Source organism: Cyprinodon tularosa, unplaced genomic scaffold (assembly GCF_016077235.1).
Source record: "Cyprinodon tularosa strain WSP-4 unplaced genomic scaffold, ASM1607723v1 ctg248, whole genome shotgun sequence".
NCBI lineage: Eukaryota > Metazoa > Chordata > Actinopteri > Cyprinodontiformes > Cyprinodontidae > Cyprinodon > Cyprinodon tularosa.
In genome coordinates, this window is record NW_024038921.1 from 795,001 (window position 1) to 817,474 (window position 22,474).

Genomic DNA, 22,474 nt, shown 5'->3' on the forward strand with positions numbered 1-22,474 from the left:
GCTGTCTCTCCTCCTGCCTTGGTGGGGTCTGATTTCCGGGGCTGGCCCCGCCTTGGTGCCTTCGCTTCTGGGGTCCCCTTGGGCGCCTGGGGCTTTGGGTCTCCCGGCGCTGGACTCAGTGCTCTGGGGGGTGTGCCTCTCCGGCTCTCCACAACCACTATTGAGCATTTTTTTTCTATGGTTAAAACTTTACATGCACAAGTTCACCCTCACAAACAACTACAGGTGCTAGGCTTCAGGTACTTAGAGATTCACTTCCAAACAGAAACCCCACATTCATATCTTCAGGTAACACAGAGTACATGTCAGACTTAATAATATTACTTTAGTGATAGTTTCAAGGTGTTTGCTTTATTGTATATCTCGTACCATGTTTTTTGGTTGTGCTGTTCTTTTTTCTTTTTTTTTTTTTTTTTTTTTTTCTCTCCATCTCATTACAGGTGTTGAAGCAGACTGAAAATGTTTTGTCATTGTCTCCTTCCTATCTCCTCTTTCTTTCATCTTTTGTCCTGTTTTTTTCTTTTTCTTTTTCCTTCTTCTTCTTCTGTTTTTCTGCTCTACTTACATTGCAGTGTCCATATGAACTGTAAAACTCCCTGCATAATTATAATAAAGCAATTTATATACATGAAACAAGTGGAGCGGTATGGCAATTGCGATACCGCTACACTTGTGAAAGTAAAATCTGTTGGGCTCCTTTTGGCATCAAGACAATTATTCTTATTGCCACCTTGCCAGACAGGACACTGTAAAAAAAAAAAAAAAAAAAAGCCTTCCCGTATTCTGTGGCGGTAAACGCTCTTACATAATCAAAACAACAGCCTTGTGGACTGGGACACGGTGCATACATTGTCCCTGGCAAGCTTGAAACTGCCCTAATTCTCTGTGACCCCATTCTGCAGCCGTAGCCATGGCGCTAAACCCGCTCATATCTTGCACCTCCTTCTCTGCTGTTATATAATACTTTCTGAAGGTCCTGATAAAATCTGTTTTCTCATACAGATATATAATGGTTTTCGTAATTGTTTGATAACATGCTCTAACTCAAAAAAGTTTAATATTTCTGTTAATGATTCCTTTCTTTGGTTTATCACTATCGGCAGGTCTATTAATACTTTTGCATTTTTAAGATTTCCAAGTAGTTTTTTTTTTTTTTTTTTTACGGCACTAGTGGCTAGTTTTTTAGACAGTAGGCTGAAATGAAAGGGAGTATGAGAAAGGGGGAGAGACATGCGGCAAAGGACCACAGGTTGGATTCTAACCCTCTGCCGCGTCAATGACTAAGGCCTCCATACATGGGTCATGCTCGCTAACAGCTGCGCCACCTGCACGCCCTGAAATACACTTTTTAAGGCTTCTAAGGCATTACACCATGAATATGCTCAAAGAGTAAATATCCTTGTCATGCTTTTTCCGGTTCAGATGTGTTGGGAGTTCTAGAACTAGATATTTATACTTATTTGTTGACACATTATTGCCAAAACTATTCATTCATCTATATTCAAACACACTCATGATTTAGTGACATCTCTTTTTTTTTATCTAGAGTTAAATCTGTCCTTTGTCTATACTTTGCAGCTAATGTACATATAGCTATTTACAGGAAGGCTTTCCATTAGCCTTAAAAGTGTTTTAAAGTTTTACAAAATGTTTCAACAAGTGCATTTAAGTGGTTAGACACTGATGTTGGATGGGAATGCATACCTTGCAATTATGTATCTTTATTGAAGTTAAGACCATGTGTTGGTCAGTCTAGATTGCACAGCTAATGATTGTGCAGAGAGAAAGTTGGTATTAAATGAAAATGGTTAAGCAAACTGCAGACATCAGTAAGCATTTTGAACTGATAAAACAATGCTTTTTTGATTCCTAAGGAAAAATGTACTCTCCCAAACAACACCCATGGTCGCGTCAGAGGTCTGGTTCTTTGAATCCAGTAGAGCTATCAGTCACAGAGCTGTTGTTAATTTTTTTTAATAAAAGAGGAACAAAAGAGACAATTTTCGGTGGGTAGAAATAAAATCTCCCTATTTATGTTTGACTTAAATAATCTTTTATTCCCTTTTCCTTTTAATCTCTGCGCAAAGAGCTTCTGTGCTCCTTCTTCTGCGACACAAGTGAGCCGCCACATGGTTATTGGAAAAGCTCCCAGGAAAATTTTTTTTATTATTTTTTCTATATAACAGTTGACAGCCAATGATTTCTGTTTTATAGGGGTGGGCTATGAAAATAGTTTTTTTTGTTTTGTTGAAAAGGTAAGTTTTACAATGAAACTTCTGGCCTAAAAAAAAAAGTATTTTACGTTTCATTGATTTAGGGGTTTTTCTTACTATAAAAAAAAAAGTTTTTTTTTTCTGTTTGATGTCATTTTGCCTTTATTTTGCAATTTCTCCAGCGCTCATTCTTTTGTCGTCTGACTGATGACAAAAAATCAGAGGAGTTCTTCCGAGTTTTCTACAACCGTATGAAGTCGGCTCAGCAGGAAATCAAAGCAACAGTGACCGTAAACACCAGCGATTTAGGAAACAAAAGAAGAGACGATGACAGCCAGGACAGAGATGTCCCCACTCGCAAAAAAGGTTGGCTTTTATCTGCTAATGAACTTATATTGATGTTTTTTGATACCTAACTGTAAATTGATGGTCACCTATATTATGATTCTTTCATTTCAAAATTTTTATGTAGCTCGAGATTCAACTGTAGCGATGACAGAAGATGTGAAAGAGCAGTTAATAGAGGCTTCATCTGCAACCAAGAAAGCCTTCAATTCTTACAGACGAGAAGCTGACCCAGAGGACCATGGCTCCTCAGCAGATGGCCTGCCCAGCACTGGGGCCAACAATCATGAGGAAAAGATGAGCTTTGTGGTTGTTATCATGCAGCCCATTCTTCGCTTCTTGCAGCTACTGTGTGAAAACCACAACCATGACCTGCAGGTGGGACACACTGACAATCATACGGGTTTGAGTCTGTTCTTTAGACATCTAATATGTGGATATCTAATGTATGGATTTTAAGAGAGATTCTGTTAGTATCATATTGAACCTATATTATAAAACGTAAGGTGGTGAATAATTGTTACTTTTCAGGAAAACACAAAATTTTTTGGGTGACCCCAAACTTTTAAACGGTAGTGTATGTATATATATACACATATATAGATATATGTATAGATATATATATATATATATATATGTATATATATATATATATATATATATATATATATATATATATATATCTATATGTATAGATATATATATATATATATATATATATATATATATATATATATATATATATATATATCTATACGTATAGATATATATATCTATACATATATATATGCAGAGATGGCAAAAGTACTCACTTTCCGTACTTGAGTAAAAGTACAGATACTTGTGTTAAAAAATACTCTGGTAAAAGTGGAAGTACTGATTAAACTTCTTTACTCAAGTAAAAGTAACAGAGTACAGGCTTGTAAATTTACTTAAAGTATAAAAGTAAAAGTAGAAACCACTTTTTTCATGCTGTTGCCTACATTTTAAATGGATGTCTGCCAATAGGACTAGATCTCCGTTGTGTTCATTTTGAATCATCTCGTCGTCCATGCTACTATGCTAACGCCACCGCCACCAAGCTGCAATGATTTGCCGCCAATGAATACCGCCGAATCTGTCGATTCATCTTGTAGTGGTGCGTCAAATGCAATGTAGATTCCCATCCAATTAGATTGAATTTGGTATTGATGACGTGAAAAATAATAACGGTAACTCCATCGAAATGATTCAAAACTAAAGTAACGAGACAATTTTTTAAAATGTAAGGAGTAGAAAGTACAGATATTTGTGTAAAAATGTAAGGAGTAGAAGTAAAAAGTCGCCATAAAAATAAGTAGTAAAGTAAAGTAAAAATATCAGAAAAATCTACTTGAGTACAGTAACGAAGTATTTGTACTTCGTTACTTCCCATCTCTGTATATATGTATGTGTATGTAAATACACTCACCTGCCACTTTATTAGGTACCCCATGCTAGTAACGGGTTGGACCCCCTTTCGCCTTCAGAACTGCCTCAATTCTTCGTGGCATAGATTCAACAAGGTGCTGGAAGCATTCCTCAGGGAGTTTGGTCCATATTGACATGATGGCATCACACAGTTGCCGCAGATTTGTCGGCTGCACATCCCAAAGATGCTCTATTGGATTGAGATCTGGAGACTGTGGAGGCCATTTGAGTACAGTGAACTCATTGTCATGTTCAAGAAACCAGTCTGAGATGATTCCAGCTTTATGATATGGCGCATTATCCTGCTGAAAGTAGCCATCAGAAGTTGGGTACATTGTGGTCATAAAGGGATGGACATGGTCAGCAACAATACTCAGGTAGGCTGTGGCGTTGCAACGATGCTCAATTGGTACCAAGGAGCCCAAAGCGTGCCAAGAAAATATTCCCCACACCATGACACCACCACCACCAGCCTGAACCGTTGATACAAGACAGAATGGATTCATGCTTTCATGTTGTAGACGCCAAATTCTGACCCTACCATCCGAATGTCGCAGCAGAAATCCAGACTCATCAGACCAGGCAACGTTTTTCCAATCTTCTATTGTCCAATTTCGATGAGCTTGTGCAAATTGTAGCCTCCGTTTCCTGTTCTTAGCTGAAAGGAGTGGCACCCGGTGTGGTCTTCTTCTGCTGTAGCCCATCTGCCTCAAAATTCGATGTACTGTGCGTTCAGAGATGCTCTTCTGCCCACCTTGGTTGTAACGGGTGGTTTGATTTGAGTCACTGTTGCCCTTCTATCAGCTCGAACCAGTCTGGCCATTCTCCTCTGACCTCTGGCATCAACAAGGCATTTCCGCCCACAGAACTGCCGCTCACTGGATGTTTTTTCTTTTTCGGACCATTCTCTGTAAACCCTAGAGATGGTTGTGCGTGAAAATCCCAGTAGATCAGCAGTTTCTGAAATACTCAGACCAGCCCTTCTGGCACCAACAATCATGCCACGTTCAAAGTCACTCAAATCACCTTTCTTCCCCATACTGATGCTCGGTTTGAACTGCAGGAGATTGTTTTGACCATTTCTACATGCCTAAATGCACTGAGTTGCCGCCATGTGATTGGCTGCTTAGAAATTAAGTGTTAACGAGCAGTTGGACAGGTGTACCTAATAAAGTGGCCGGTGAGTGTATATGTGTATATATGTATATATATGTATATGTATGTGTATGTATATATATGTATATATAAAAATCTGTAATTTTTGTATATTTTAGTTTTTATAAACACACAATGGAGCCTCAGTTGGTTAAGTTTTTTCCATTTTAATAAATTTTTTATCTATTTCTATTTGTTAGTTTTAGTTTATATATTCATATTCAGACCTACATCTACACTATTACCATAAATGGTTCTAATTGGTAAGGTTAGTATAAAATGTGAACTAATCTGCGTCTCTGTATCATTCCTTTGCTCTCCTAGAACTTCCTTCGTTGTCAGAACAAAAAGAACAACTACAACCTGGTATGTGAGACCTTGCAATTCTTGGACTGCATCTGCGGCAGCACCACAGGAGGCCTCGGCCTGCTGGGGCTGTACATCAACAAGGACAACGTTGCCCTCATCAACCAGACACTGGAGAGCCTAACAGAGTACTGCCAAGGCCCCTGTCATGAAAACCAGGTACAAGAGACACATAAGACGATTTATAAACATAGACATAAAGACGATTTATGTATCGTCTTTATTTCTTTCAGAATTGTATAGCAACACATGAGTCCAATGGCATCGACATCATTATTGCACTAATTTTGAATGACATCAACCCGCTTGGAAAAAAACGTATGGATCTAGTGTTAGAGCTAAAGGTGAGGCTAGATCGTTTCTGATAACCTTTTTATTCTGTTCCGTTGGTATTTAAAAAAAAAGTGTTGCTGCTATTTTTGTTTCTGTCTACGTAAGAATGCTTTTAATCATTTGCACCAAGACAAACATGCCTATCTGAACAAGGTTTTCATTGATTTCATCCCAGAACAATGCCTCCAAGTTGCTGCTCGCCATCATGGAGAGCCGACATGACAGTGAGAATGCAGAAAGGATCCTGTACAACATGAAGCCTAAAGAGCTGGTAGGAAACCTGTGGCAATTTGGTGTAACAACCAAAACGTTTAAGTTTTAATGTTTTAGACTGACAAAAACCAGTGCATGATTGTGAAGTGGAAGGAAAATTATACATTGGAGGTCAAAATACAGCAAAAGGTCTAAAACTTTACTGATCATAAAAAGTTTCCTGTAGCATTTATACATGTGCCTTGGCAGGTGGAGGTAATAAAGAAGGCATACCTACAAGGTGAGGTAGAGTTTGTGGACATAAAGGAGGAAGAGGATGCTAGAGATGAAGAGGAACATGATGCTGCTTCTCCCCGAAATGTTGGACACAACATCTACATTCTGGCTCACCAGGTTGGAGTTTTAGATATATATTCTGGCTGCATGAGAAAAATTGTTCTATATTTTTTCAACATTTCTGCTACTTTTATGAAGAGCTCCCTCTTTCTGGCTACTTTGCAGTTGGCGCGTCATAATAAAGAACTCTCCATGATGTTAAAGCCTGGAGGTGCCAGCGGAGACGGCGACGAGGCGTTGGAGTTTTACGCCAAGCACACTGCTCAGATAGAGGTCATACACTCAGCCAATATAGAATTACCACCTTAGACCTTTGCGCCCCTCTTAGAAATGACCATTTGAGCCTCTTTGTTTTAGATTGTGCGTCAGGATCGCACCATGGAGGAGATAGTGTTTCCCGTACCCAACATCTGTGAGTTCCTGACCTCAGAGTCCAAGTTGCGAGTCTACTACACCACTGAGAGAGACGAACAGGGGAGCAAAATAAATGACTTCTTCCTGCGAGCGGAGGACCTCTTTAATGAGATGAACTGGCAAAAGAAGCTCAGAGGTGGGATGAATATTATGCAAAAACTTTTTAGATAATCTTTAAGTAAATAATGTTTCATGGGTAGAAGTAAAAAATGTGGAAGTAAATAATGAGCAGTTTTGTTCCTATAATGTACAGCAATATAAAAATCTAACTGGTAAAAGTTTTTGCAGCCAATTATTGATCACCGATTTTTGTCAAGAATTCATATTTCCTTTATTTAGACTGCTGAGGATTTTCAGTCTTCCAGGTCATAGTCATTCCATAAAAGTAAAAGAACAATCCATTGGACTTCCCAAGTTTGAAAACGTTTTGCTTCACATCCAGGAAGCTTTTTCAATTCGAAATTTCAGAAATAGCGTTGAGTTCGACGCTTTATAGAGCGGACCAAAAACAAAGCCTTTCTAAGCCAAAATAGGCATTTTTTTGTCCACTGTATAAAACCTCACACTCAACGCTATTTCTGACATATTGAGTTGAGAAAGCTTCCTGGATGGGAAGCAAAACGTCTTCAAACTTGGAAACAAAGTCCAGTGGATTGTTTTCTAACTTTTTTTTTACTTTATTTAGACCTATAACAACTTTATTTTTTAAGTGAATGAGTTGAAATTTGAATTAGTGGAAATGGAAACATAAAAAGCCATTTCCTTGTACAGAAAATACTCAGTATACAAGAAGAAGTTATTTAAATATCTGCCAATATGGTCATAAAAGCAAGTTCACCCAGAGAGCAGAACACAAGATGCTAAAGGCAATATTCAAAAACCCTAAACTGTAATCACAAGACTTGCATCAGGCTCTAGCTAACAATAACGTGAAAGTGCTTTTACAACCGTAAAGAGACTGCTTTGGTTTAATTTTTATGGGAAGTCAAAAGAAAACTCCTTTGCTCTCTATGAAAACATGAAGGCCAGGTAAAGGTTTGCTGTGGACACAGTAGACAAACAACAGAACTTCTGAAATAAAGTTATTTGGACAGATGAGTCTGGATTTAAATTATATGGACATCATAGCAGAGGAAATATGTAGGGCTGGGTATTGTTAAAAAAATTTCGGTTCCGGTACCAATACCGATACCTTCACTTCGATACCGGTTCCTGAACGATACTTTTTTCGATACCAGTTTTATAATATCAATTCGAAAAAAAAGAAAATTACACAACATAAAAAAGTACAAATCTTGAGTGTTATTTTAAGCTCTGTTTTTCCATTTACATTTTTCCTCTTACATAAAAAAATAAATAATTCAGTGTCTAATATTCACTGTTACATTGTGAGGACCTTTTTACTTAGCAGTTTTCCTTTAGAAAAATTACCATGTCTGACAAACAAGCCCGTTGAATGGGATCCTACTGACAGCGCACCGCTGGTATGGGGGGGGTCTGAGCGGCTCCGACAGAAATATTGAAGGCAGGATGAACTGACTGCACTGATTACGTTTTCAGGTGGATTTTCCCACTTAAAAACATAATAAAACTACTTTATTCCCACTGATCACAGCAAATATAGCTGCAAGGCAAATAAAGGATAGAGTAGCTCCGCCCAACGCGCGTCTGACCCACTTTGCGACCGCGCAGCCAGAGCAGCAAAGCTTCTTCAGCAGCGCGTCAGAAGCTGGTACAAGCAGCAAAAATGAAGCAGCAGACGAGATTTTGCTGCTCTTGCTGCGTCCAGTTTGAAAGCAGCATGATTCACTCCGCTCTGGCTTTGCTCTGCCCACGGGCTGCTGAGAGGAGGATGGTCGCGCTGGCTGCGGTCCGCTCTTCTTGCAGTCAAACACAGAGCGACTTTCTGCTCTTAAATTATTTCCGTGCACGATGTATTGCATTGTGCACTATTAGCATCAGTCTTAATAAAGTGAAGCCGCACTTTTGACCTGGGGGGCATTTTAAAGGGGTTCCGCAACGCTGCAACCAGTTCACAAAAGATACACATGAACCCTGGCTGTAGGCGTGACCACCTGTGTATTTTTCCTGGATGACGCAATCACCTTAAGTGTTCCAGCCAATCACCGAAACTTGGTACCGAAAGACGAGGCATGTTTCGATACTCTGTAGAACCGAAGCATTTCGGTCGGTACCATAAAAGTACCGAAGTTCGGTACCCAGCCCTAGAAATATGTGGTAATGCAATGCCAGCTATTTATGTACCACAGTCAGTGCAAAGACTATTCAAAGTGCTTTGCCTGAACTAAACAAATACATTAGATATTACAGCAATACATTTGTATTAAATAGTTGCAGCACTGAATGAAAATCATTTTATTCCAACTGTGCAACAAGGTACAAGTGGCATGAATCCTACCGTCTACCAGAGCTTTCTCAAGGAGTCTTGAAGACCATATATATATATATATATATATTAGTGCTGTCAAAATTATCGCATTATTATCGCGTTAACGCGAGGCCATTTTAACGGCGATAATTTTTTTAACGTGAGATTAACGCTATGTGGTTTTATGGTACAATTTTCCAAGTACATCCCGCTGCAGCCTGCGGGAAGGCGGGGCTATTTTCCCCCAGTCTATGCATTTCTCATAGGCTTCGAGAGCGGACCTCCTCAAGGGAAAAAGACGCCCATACACTTGGTGACGCTAGTGCCTTTTCTTTAAGCCCCACCACCAACAAACAAGTTGAGTGTCTGGTAACTAGTAGCAACCTGAAATAAGCTGAGAAAACAGATTACTGAGGTGAAATGGAATCTGCTACGGCACTCTTGCTGTCACAGGTCGGTATCGTGTGTGTGTGTGTGGGTGGGTGTGTGTGTGTGTGTGTGTGGGTGGGTGGGTGCTTGTGTGTGTGTTCTCATTTTTGTTAAGAGGCTGAAAAGTAACTTTCTAGAGCATAGACTACCTCCATCTAGTGATGTCGGTCTATTGATTTTGATGTATTGATTGAAAATTGTTCATTATTATCTTGGTTAGTTAACATCTAATGTTAACTCTACTGCATTTTATAGCAGTAGGGTAAAATGCTTGTCTTTGTTCAAAAGACTGTATTAACTGTAAAGACTGTCTTTTACATCAGCCTGTTTTCAGGGCCTTTTTTTTGGCTACATATTTGTTATTTTTGGCATAAATCAGTATCTGTGACCTGTTTTCATTTTAAAAAAAGAACATTGGCACAAACCTAGCCTGTATGTATTTTTTTGTATGTCATCGAGAGTATTTAAATGATTTTCAATCAGGAAAAAAATGTGCGATTAAAATGCGATTAATCGCGAGTTAACTCAGGCATTGATGCGATTAATCGCGATTAAAAAAATTTATATATATTTATATATATTATAACACAAAATTAATCTGTTTCCTTTTTTTTGTTTATAGGTATGTTAATAAATGTATTAGATATGCATATGTATACAATTATTTTCCAGAACCAAAGGTTTATCAAGAGGACCTTTATAATATCACATGACTGTACAGTATACAAGTGAAGGCAGCATGTGCGCATTACTGTGCACATTACTGAGCGCACATGCTGCGTTATTCTCATCTAATACAGGACAGGATTGAAGCCTGAGCATAAGTGGACAGCTGTGCAGAGGGACCAATTTGCAGGGACAACTGCTGCCCTCCTGTTCCTCGTTCATGTTACCAGTGCGTGTTTCCGCTGTGAAAAAGCAGACAGGGGCTTTCCAAACTCATTTGAGCCATGAAGCATTTTGTACAGTAACCTTATGAATCACAAGTGAGAGTGTGCGTTTTTGAGTGCACAGACATACACATTCAGACCCACACCCACTCCTAGTGACACGTCTAATCCACATACAACACTCCTGTGCCCACGCACAAACTTTATTTAGTCTCTCACTCAGAGGAGGGAATGGACGTTGAAAAGTCCCTGCATCAGTTTCTTATTTCCTATTAAACCCAAGTTTTCAAAGTCTCTGAAAAGACAGGCTGTAGGTTGGAGAAAAAAGGTCAAGAGAGATATGATTTCAAGATCCCTCATCCTTAACTTGACCTTTTTTGAAGAAAAGCTTCACAGCTGCTTAAATAGCTTGTATGTTTTGTTTTTGTTGCTTTATTTCCTACAGTTCTGATTTCAAAACTTAGGTATTCAGATTAATAGATCCTTAAAGTGTACTAAAAAATGTAATTACATTTAAAAAAATTTATTTTGTTTTAGGACTACTTTATATACTTTAAATAAATGTCTTCACTTTAAACAACAGATGTTAGCAACAGCAAACTACTTCTGGAATAAAAGTATGACATGGATTCTATTTTCTTTTTTTATATATACATTTTTTCCATCAGAATAAACTACAACTAAGGCTTAAGGGACTGAAATGATTGTTTATTTTCCATCTCCTCTCCTCACCAGCTGAACCAGTGCTATACTGGTGCTCAAGAAACATGTCCGTGTGGAGCAGCATCTCCTTTAAACTGGCCTTGCTCATGAATCTGCTGGTCTGCTTCTTTTACCCCCTGGAGGGGGTACATGCAGGTCAGTCACGCTCATGTAACCTTCAGGGAGCAAGTTTTTGAAGCAAGTCATGTTCATTATCTGATGATTAAGTGTGAAAAGCTTGGTTTCAAAAACATTTCCACATATTAAGAAGCAGAGAAAAGTGAAGTTGAGATGCGTAGCTCTGGATAAGATCATTTAGACTTCAGTTCATTTAAATTTCTTCAGAAACCAGGTTCATAAAAAGGGCATTGCAGTCAGCAGAACAAAAAGAGGAATGCATGCCGGCTTGCCCAATTTTTTTTTTTTTTTTTATGTATATACGTTCATAAAATGTTCTAACATGCAGTGGAAGGCAAAAGTACTCTGTAAACATTTTCAAATTTTGGTCACAACAAAAACACATAAAATATGTGTTAGAAGGTTATTTGGTTAAATAAGATCAAGACTAAGCTTTGCATTGATGCAACACGCTGTGTGCAGTCAATAACCAATGTTGCACATTGGCCAAACAAATTGATCTCCACATGTGGGGATTCAACAAAACTATTATAGTGGGTGCCCTCCCCAAGTCTGGTCTTCATGAAAGAGTTTATAACACAATTTGTTTTAGAAAACTAACTCTAAATTGCACACTGAACAAACTGTATCCACAGAGAAACATGGTGGTGGCACCATCATGCTGTTGTGATGCTTCTTTATAAGATAGTCAGGAAAGCTGATATTACATTTAAACAACAGTCTTGGAACAAGCACTGGAATGAGTAATTAATTAATAAATAAAAAAAACTACAATGATTGGTTTTAATAGCCCACATAAAGTCAAAAAAAAAAAAATATATATATATATATATATATAGAGTGGAGTGACCATTTTTATAGTATGGATATGGGCCAGTGTGCTCAATCATGTGGTTTAACACATGTTTGACTCTGTGGGCTGGGGACGAGTACATGCCACACTTCTTAGATATTTGATTTATCACATAAAATCATAATAAAAGAGTAGACCGGTCAACCAGACTGACTTAAGCAGTGAACATGGCATACAAGTCTTGAAAGGAACAGATAGAAGCTAATATTAAAGGCAAAACCAACAGAGTCTACAAAAAGGGGTAAGACATATCAATCAATAACTATTGATATCAAAACAACTTCCATTCATCCAACCATCCATTTTCCATCACACTTTATCCCAGCTGGGGTCATGAGGGGTGCTGGTGTCTATCTCCAGCAGTCTACGGGTGACAGGCGGGGTACACCGTGGACAGGTCTCCAGTCCATCGCAGGGCAACACAGAGACAAACAGGACAAACAACCATTCAGGCAAACACTCACCTAAGGGGACTTTAGAGAAGCCAATTAAACTAACAGTCATGTTTTTGGACTATGGGAGGAAGCTGGAGTACCCGGTGAGAACCCACGCATGCTCAGGGAGAAAATGCAAACTCCATGCAGAAAGACACCGGACTGGGAGTCCAACCTGGAACTTTCTTGCTGCAAGGCAGCAGTGCTACCCAATGCGTCACAGAGCAGCCCCATCAAAACAACTTTTTAAAAGAAAAAAAAAAGTTCTCACTGCAGTTGTTAAAATTTTAAATATATGAACTGTTCTTTCTGGTCATAATAAAGTTAATCTTTAAAACATTTCTCAATTACAGCTTCAATTTTAACTGTTAAGGTTACAGAAAAGCCCTGTTGCATTATGGGCCTGCTTCCCGCGCTGGGATTGGTTTATTGTGTTTTAGACCAGAGAATCTTGATTCCTATGAAACTGATTTATGTCCCATGTAACTCAGTCTGGATGACCAGGCTAATAAAAGACATTAAAATTAGATAGAGATCATAACATAATAGATTTACACCCTTTTTAACCTACAGCAGCAAAAAATAAAAAATAGTAATTCCAACAAATGCTGTAACTGATACTTTTACTTTAAGCTTAAGTGTTTCCACCCACAGATACCATCTTTACTGGACTGACTTTCAGTCCTGATACTGGAAGTCAGCGGTGACCTACTGATCTCCTTTCTTCACCGCATTCAGATCTACTGACGTCTAATCACCTGATCAGGATTAGGAGCGGGACTATCTTGGCTTTAGACACACCCGCAGCTTTCAATGCTTCCCCTCATATTTAACCTGAGGTGCTATGGAAACAACAATAAACATGGTGCCGCTGCCTGCTTTTACTGTAAATAGAGTCTACACCTTCCTAAACAATGCAAGTTTTTTTTTTTTTTTTTATTCAGATCACAGCTGAGGTGTTCTGAAATATTATCCATTTTGTAATTGATAGTATATCTGTGTTCTTTGTTTTGTAATAGCAAACCACATAATTTGTGATTTAAAAAAAAATAGGCAAATGGTTAATATAGTGTTCTGCAAAAATGCTATTTTTGTCACCTTTCTACCTCAAACGCTCAAGTTTTGTGTCCAAGACCAATTTAAAATAACTGTTTAACAGAAAGAAATGTATTCATAGTTTAAAGATAAAAATATAATAAAATTTTTGGTTTTCAGTTCCTTCTACTCTGATTCCCCTAAATACAATCCTAAGTTATTTTTATGCTTTTACAATCATGTGCTGCATTGTATTGGTCCATCACTCCGGTGTGGCCTATGGGTCATTTGAAGTCCTCTTAATGGTTATTGGTTTCCTTAGTTTAACAATACAGGCAAGTCATGCAGATTTCGTTTTTTTTTTAGCAAGATTGTTAGTGATGCAAGATATTTTCATCATGATGCAGATTGCAGTCATCTCAAACAAAAATTTTTACCATTTCTGCACCTATTAATTAAAAAACGCATAATCTCAGGAAGTTTTTTAAGAAAGAATTCGACTCTATTCACATGATTCTGCATCATGTGAACAGACAACAGTTGACCATAAGCTGTGGGATATTGGATCAATGATTTTTTTGTTTTTTCATTTTTGTCTTCAAACAAAAAATACAAGCTGCCTGAATATACACAGACCATATTGTATGCCGTTCTTTTAATAGGACAGACTTGGATGAGTATTTTTTATGTTTTCAATCTAGAAGGATTCAAAAATCCATTTTGGACAAAAATGGGATCAGTTTCTTCGTTTAATCGAATATTGCCTGTTTATTATCAAGCAGTAGCCCGGGGAAAGTTTTAACTTGATTTTTGTTTTTCTCTTTTTTTTTTGTGGCGGGAACTTGAGACATTATGAATCTATCATAACAAATTCTAATAAAATAATTAAACTATGTTGCTGTTACATGAAAAATTTCGAAGGGAGTTACTGTTGCAGCATTACTTTAGTTGTAAACAACGTTCTACTGTCTGGAAAAGGAAAACTAAAAACTGCCATGTTGTTTTATCTCTTTATGTACACACACACAAAAAAAATGTTATGCAACATGAATAAAGCCTGACTGTATCTTTCCTCCCTGGAGCTTGATCTGCATGCACAACATCACGTGAGATTCCTGCATACCTTCAGCCTGCTGAAACAGGCACTTTTTTATGGCGTCTGACCCGGGTCTCCTCTCTTGCTCTCACACACTTGGAAGAAAACATGCACTCTTGTCTCTCTCCTCCCTCCATTACTTAGGGCTTTAGAATGGAGGTTATAAGAGCAAGAGATCTGGGTCAGTGTGCTCAGACTGCACGCATGACTGACTGGCTTTTGATGAGCAAGTTTAGTTAGTATGCCACACTCCTAGCACATGTAAGCTTTCGAACCATGCAGCCCTGCAGTTGTTTTGCAGATATTTGCACACCGTCGTAAAGGAGTTTTAGAGAGCATGTAAGCGCCCCTATTTCCATCTCCGACATCACAGGAGCTGTGCTCCCTGCTCATTCCTCATGAATCTTTCAGCTGAGGTATTTTTAGAGGCTGTTATGTAAGTGGCACCTGTCATGTGATCTCCACTGGGACAGGAAAGGAGAGTAAACTAGAGACAGGGAAGGGAGGAATGAAATAGAGGGGGTAAAAAAAGTACCCTCAGCAATCCCTTCCTGTGCTTCATTCTCCTTGAAGTTTCCCCCTACTTGGAACGTGCTTGTGTGTGACCAAGCATCCAGTAAAGCGACCTTTAGGAGGATTCCTGAAGGTGTGGCATTGCCTGTCGAGTAAAACAAATATTTGCTTTAAGGACACATCGCTAAATGAAAGCCGGGTTTTGGGCTCCTGTAGTTCAGGATTAGAAGAGCATCAGTTTGGCTCTTTCTAATAATTTGTGTGCACACGTACACACTCGGTGTGAACAAATCTGTCACACCTTCTGGTGTTATATAACGTACTCATTTTGATATTACATATCTGGTAATGATGAGGGCATTTAAGGTATTAAAAGTCTGTCATCCATACATCCTCCTTTATTTCCAATAGCAAACACTCTAAAGCTGTTTTTTTTTTTTTTTACAGCTTAATTCTCAGTCAGAGGTTTGCATTCCCTCATACTGCTTAACAATGTTTAACTAATTTAGGGCTTCAACTGAAGGATGGACTTTAAATCTGGCAAAAACCTTTAGGAAATTTTACCAACAAGAATTTAGTGCACACCTTTGAATTAAACAGATTTTTTTTCATTAAAAGACACGGGATCAGAATAATAATAATACATGTAATAATACATGCATACTGTACAAGCATCCCCAATCCTTTACTCTGTTAAATGTTTATTTACAAGCGCCAGGAAACATGTTTTTTTTTTCGGGTGATTTTTCCACAAAATTCTGCTTGAATATTTGATCATATTGATTTAAATTACTTGTGAAACTCATTTCAGATTATTGGTTTCTAGGTACAAATATGGCTTTCAGGTTTATTCCATAAACTGCCAAAAAAAAGTTGTGATTTTTGGGTATCATCATCCTTTTGTAGCAGCTAACTGCTCAATCTCCCACTTGCATTGAACCAATAAGCGTCCAGGGTTTAATTGTCTGATAAAAGGAAACTGGTTTGTTTTTAAGAAGAATTCAGGACCAACAGGTTTAAATCTCTAAACACTGGTTTCCAGGTTTAGTGTGCTTAGTAAAGTGAGTTAAACATCGTGCTGGACTTTGAGGTCGACTTTCAAGAGAAGCCCCCACTCCAAAATCAATTTAATAAAAAGATAGACCTATTTGACCTCATTTATGTCACATAGCTCCACTATTAAGGCTGAACTGAGTCTGTTGTTTCTCTGTTACCAGCTGGAGGAGTCTGTTAGAAGCTTTGAAGCTGTTTATTAATACTGCAACTGAAAAGTTCAGTTGAAATATGTCATCACTAGCCCCATATTTATAACATCTGTTCAGATTCCTAGTGTATCTGCTGGCCACGCTCCATTTAATCATTTGCAATCCAAAGTTTGTTTTTTTCTGTTTTGTTTTGTTTCTGCTAGATTCTTTAAAATCCCCTTCAGCTTGAGGATTTTAGTGTTATGATGGAATAATTCTGCCTATTGTCCATTCAGTGACCTTACGTGTGTGTTATGTGTGTCCCACAGGAATGCTGGAGCCCCGTTTGTCTGTACTGCTGTGGATGGGATTGTTTGCTGCACTGGTACTTGTTGTGCTCATGCCACAGCCGCTGGGTATCCTTGCCCTGGTCGCAGTCACAATTCTCCGTCTGATCTTCTCTGTGGGCCTGGAGCCTACACTCTTCCTCCTAGGTGCCTTTAATGTGAGTGAAAAAACCTTGCAGTGCTGATTATTTAACTGGCTTTAGTTCAAATTTGGGATTTTTTTTTTGTTGTTGCTGTTGTTTGTTCCTGTTCTGAAACAAAAACAGGAAGATTACTTTTTTCAGATCTTATGAAGATAATTATGTTACTGATAACCCTATTAAAATCTTTTCTCAGGTTAAGTGTAAAAAGTGTACTTACCCTATATTGTCGTTTTACTTGTTCTCATGTTACGGCGACAAAACAGTCTAAGAAATTACATTTTATTTTCAGATATTTTCACTGAGAAATGCATAGAAAATGTTGCTGAGTTATGGCATTGTAGAGCTGCCCTTGTTTATGTCTCCAAGAGCTATTCACATCTGCGGATTTTTGCAAAAAAGCTTCAGCTTTTTACAGACTGGATGGGGAGCATCTATTAACAGCAATTTCCAAGTCTTGCCACAGATTTTCAGTTGGATTTTTTTGTAATTTACTTTGACTGGGCCATTCTAACATATGAACTTGCTTTTTTAACCACTTTATTGGGTTTATGTTTGGGGATGTTTTACTGCTTTAAGATGAACCTCATGGCTCTATTTAATTCCCAATCTTCACATTAATACTGACCAGATTCCCACAGTATTATGCTACACCCACCATGCTTCATGATGTTAATGAATTGAGAATAAAGCGTGAGCCAAAATTATCAGAAAACCTAAACGGTTTAAGCTAAACTGCTACATGTACTTCTCAGACTGTTCTTGACAGGATGGATTTCCTATTGCTACTTTTCAACCAAGGAGATTTATGGAATAACCAGATAATAGCAATATCTCACCAGATTTAAATATCTGAGCTGTGGATGCTGATCCTCCTGTATGTTTAGGAGGACGGCTGATTTGTTGACTTAAGCAAATATCTGGACATGGCTGAATCCTTTTTCATAGAAACTGTATAGAATTCATGGTTTTTGTGAGAAAATGTCTTTATGCGGTTTAAGGGTAATTTTCCTCAGAGAAACTCTATCCATGTCACCAGTGTATGCACTTTCAATTACTGAGAAACCTCCACCCAGCCAGTTCCACTTCTCCTTTCACCTCCCATACTAACGGCCACTTGGCAGACCCCATGATGCCCCCCCGCTTCCTCGCAGCTCCTCCTGAGGGTGTAGGAAGAAAGTCGTAACATCAATAGAGTATCAGTGCCCGTCTGGTGTAAGATGAAACGGACACTGCCATAGGTAGTGATTTATTTTCTCCTTTTTTTATCATCATTCTTTAAATACGCCGTTCAAACACTGGGGATTGGTGGTTTTGTGGTTCCCTTTGTTTACTGACAGAAACAAACACGGGTTAATAGGAGAAACCAGGTCATGGCAAGAAACCAGAGATGTTTCCATGTACTGCAGTAACCCGGTTCCTGTATTTATATGAAGGTGGTCTGATTTCTCTCTAGTTTTGCTATTTCTTTTTTCTATCAGTTTCTGTCTTAGAAAACACAATTTAACAGTATCCAAATCAGAGTTTCATTTTTGCTCAAACTCCTATTTTGTAGGATAAAGCACTTCCAGTAACCCCCACCACCACCTCCCAAAACTGGCACATGTGAATAAAAGGAAAATGGGTTAAATTTTACGCGGATATATGACAAAAATCTAGGTATCATTCAAGATGTGTTAACCGGGTTTTAGTTAATACCTCACTTAAAAAAGAACACTGAGCCTCTTATATGTAAGAAATCAAACCTTATAAAATCACTGTTACTCCTCTGATGTCAACAGTGTTCCTGCAGGAGAACCTGCAGTAACAGGATGTCTGATTTTGAAGCACTAATGATTAATCAGCGTACTTTGCATAAATGATAAAACGTGACCTTCTGTGTTCCAGGTTGGTAATAAAATCATCTTCCTGATTAGTTTTGTTGGAAACCGAGGGACTTTCACACGAGGATATAAAGCCATGGTTATGGACTTTGAGTTCCTCTATCATCTCATCTACCTCATCATCTGTTGCCTGGGCGTGTTTGGTCATGTCTTTTTCTACAGCTTGTTGGTGAGAGAAGCACAGAAGCAGCATGTCACCAGATGCTTGTAGGCAGGACATAAATCAATCCTTTTCCACTAGGCGTACACACAGCGTGGTAATTAAAAGGCAGGAAATTAGTTTAAATCATATATTAAAATTGGTTTCTTAGTGCAAGTATTTTGGTCCCGAAGTACTTGCGGTCTAAACCATAAAGATGCTTCGTCTGCACAATTTGGCATCAAAATCTGAATTTATTAATGGTTTTGAACTGAGGCTCTTTTGCAGTTTCTTTACATGCAAACTCCAATTCACAGTCCAAAGACATGCTGGTAAGAAAAATGGCCTCTTTAAATTGCTGTTGGGTGGAAGTGTGTACATGCATGTCTGTCCTGTTTACTTTGATTCACTGAGGCCTGTACTCTGACTCTATAAACATAGAAATAGTAGTTCTAGAATGGAGTTTTCTAGAGGTCATTTAACACTGCTTCTGTGGTTTCTGGAGAGCCTTAGGTTGCTTCTATAACTTGTCATATTTTAGTAATATTTTAAAAATGCAGAATAGACACCTGCTACCAGAAGCAGCAGGTGTTTAAAAGTCATGATTTAAAAATCATAAGTAAAGAAATACTGAAGGGAATACCAAAGGGATCAGTTTTATCTAGCTCTACAGAGTAAAGGAGAGCCCCTCTACAGCATCGGTTGAATTTTATCCTGCAGCTTTTTGGAAACATTTCAAAATGAGAAAAAGGGTCATGTGTAAACTTATGGAGCAACACCCAACAGCTTTATCAATTAATAGTGTTTTAAAATTACAAGCAGTGTATCTGAGCTGACTGCAGACTCTGTCCTCAAGCAGCTTGTATCTGATAGTCCAATTGTTTCTTCATAAAGGCAGATAAATAAAGACTTAGATTATTTTTATGTCTCTTTTGCATAAATTTAAGACAAGCTATGGTACTTTCTACTCAAAGCTATCACGCCTTAAGACTCCTATAGGAGTCTATGCCTATTGCATATTGATAAGCATCTCTTATGAAAATAAGCTACTGAGTCAGAAGCAATAAACATTTTTCCTTTGCATATAATTTGCCTGATATATATTTTTTCTGATGTCCTGAACTCTGTTCCTTTGAAATGTGTGCCATTTTTTGTGCAGTTGTTTGATTTGGTGTACAGAGAAGAGACCCTGCTGAACGTGATCAAGAGTGTGACCCGAAACGGGCGCTCCATCGTGTTGACAGCAGTGCTTGCTCTCATTCTGGTCTACCTGTTCTCCATCGTCGGCTACATCTTCTTCAAAGACGATTTTATCTTAGAGGTGGATCGCATCGCCAACGAAAGCCAAAGTAAGAGATGACGCTACATTCATATTTTTTTACACTTTTACCTGTCGTTTTAGACATTACTAAAACCTGATTTTTGAGAACAACCAGAAAACCTGTGACTTTTCATGTTTTTACTTCGTAGATGGTGGAGGCAGTCTTGCCGGAGAGTTTCTAAGCACAGGAATGTGTCAAGGAGGTATTGATGAGAACTGCAGCTCCAATGCTCTACAGGAAGGTAATTAATGATGTGATACATAAACTTGCTTTTCCTAATTAGTCCTAAACCTAAATGTTTGAAGGCTGCCAAAAAGTTTTGCAGGTGGGCCTTTGAGGTGAGAAGCCTGAGTTGACCCCAGTTGGTTTTCATTAACGCATTCAGAAGTGAACTGGTAGGTTTGGTTGGAGTTTGGTTTCATGTTCCTTGTTTTCTACAAAAGGCTATTGGACAATTTTAAACAGAAAAGGGTAGTTGCTGGTAAAACGGCCGTGTATTTTGAGGAAGATACCAGGGAACTGACTCCTATGACCACAGAAAATGATATTCGGAGGACATTTGTCATTTTTTTGTATTTATTTACACCATTCTGCAGTTCTGCAAAACACTCCCACTTATTTACTCTCACGTGACTCTTCCAAGCGTCATATGACAGTAATTCGATCCAAAGAGCTCACCTGCAACACCCATCGATCTGTATGTCACATTGGTTACCTGTTGCGTCCCAGAGAAGAACAAACAATCTGGAACTTTCTATCAGTCCGGCTGTTACAACAAGACTAGAATAAGTTTGTAAGATAACAGTGACGACTATTGTCTGTGAACTAGCTCGCCGCTGTAATATTCCTATATTTTATAAGTTTATATGACAGAAAACGTTCCTAAAATGTTTTGAACCCACAACCGTTAAACCAGTCGTATAACAGTAGAACTTTGTCACCACTGTTTTCAGCAGATCTGTATGAGCAACATTAAACTGTACCTTTAGTCTAAATGTTAAAATGACCTATATACTACTCTGATGCAGGTCACTTGTTTCAGCAAAACAAGAACATTGTTGCTTTGACTAACAAGCGTCACAGTGGGAGCCCGAGGATGTAAACACAACTGATGTAGAGTTATGCAACAAAGTCAACAGAGTCAAGGATACATTTCATGAGGGACCAGGAAGGAAGGCTGGCTGTAAAGATCATAAAGCAATGCCCCTCCCCTTCTTGTTGCTGCTGGTTATTGCATTTTCTTCACTTACAAAAAAAGAGTTCAGTTTGTGCAGGCTCAAGCTCAGGTTCCGTAGCCGGAAATATTTATGGTTGTAAATAAAATTCATTAATTTTGTGAAAACTAAAGGGTTACCAGCCCATTATTCTGAAGGAAAAGCTTTTTTATTATTTTTATTTACCAAATGTCTCTTAAACATAACATTATCTTGCTGCAATATAAATATTAATTCATAAAAATAATCCAATTACCCACACCTGGATAAAAAACAAAAATATAAATGCTTGGTTAGCCTCAGTTGCTTAAGTCTGTTGCTGGAAACAAAATGTATATATATATACCTTGAAGGTAAGTCCATAGATATCAACAACTTCTAGAGTTTGGCTACATGAGCTGATAGCCTGACAAAATAACCACATAATGTTTCAGCTTGTTAAACATGTATTACTAACTAAAGAATCAAGTGCATAAAATACACTTATTTCTCAAGAGATTACTGAAAAAGAATGTTAAATTTAGCTGGTTTCTTTTATATGTTCTTGCCTATGTTCATTGTTTGTTTTTGTTTTTTTTTTTTTTTTTTAGCAACAGGAAATAAAAGAATTGACTCAAATCAAAATATATAAAAATACATTTTGGCAGATTCTAGGACTATGATGGTTAAATTAATTTTATTTTTTTCTGAAGCAGCCATGGAAATAAGAGCAGCTCCCCCGTTTTCATGAAATCAACTCAGTCATTCTATAATTGTTTTTTCTCCATTATTTCTTTAGTAATCATTATATAATTAAAATCTCATTCCAGCTCACGCCTAGACTAAATTATAATCTAACTCAACCAAAGCTAAGATAATTACACTCAACGGACTATTTTTAACTAAAGAGGATATGCGATCCTTATCTTATTTTATTTTTATATCTTATTTGTATTTACAATC

The 22,474-nt window shown here is 38.0% G+C and overlaps 1 protein-coding gene across 4 annotated transcripts in view; it reads left to right on the top strand.

Annotated features, from left to right (window-relative positions):
• LOC119785392 (inositol 1,4,5-trisphosphate receptor type 1-like) overlaps positions 1 to 22,474 on the top strand; it is a 144,388-nt gene that overhangs the window by 110,173 nt on the left and 11,741 nt on the right. For all 4 annotated transcript variants that reach the window (XM_038288022.1, XM_038288020.1, XM_038288019.1 and 1 more), the window contains 13 exons: positions 2,396 to 2,579; positions 2,686 to 2,936; positions 5,487 to 5,687; positions 5,762 to 5,872; positions 6,037 to 6,132; positions 6,324 to 6,467; positions 6,576 to 6,683; positions 6,768 to 6,960; positions 11,268 to 11,390; positions 16,817 to 16,992; positions 18,862 to 19,026; positions 20,156 to 20,345; positions 20,467 to 20,559. In XM_038288022.1, the coding sequence (XP_038143950.1) occupies positions 2,396 to 2,579; positions 2,686 to 2,936; positions 5,487 to 5,687; positions 5,762 to 5,872; positions 6,037 to 6,132; positions 6,324 to 6,467; positions 6,576 to 6,683; positions 6,768 to 6,960; positions 11,268 to 11,390; positions 16,817 to 16,992; positions 18,862 to 19,026; positions 20,156 to 20,345; positions 20,467 to 20,559 (2,035 nt within the window). The remainder of the gene's footprint in view (positions 1 to 2,395; positions 2,580 to 2,685; positions 2,937 to 5,486; positions 5,688 to 5,761; positions 5,873 to 6,036; positions 6,133 to 6,323; positions 6,468 to 6,575; positions 6,684 to 6,767; positions 6,961 to 11,267; positions 11,391 to 16,816; positions 16,993 to 18,861; positions 19,027 to 20,155; positions 20,346 to 20,466; positions 20,560 to 22,474) is intronic.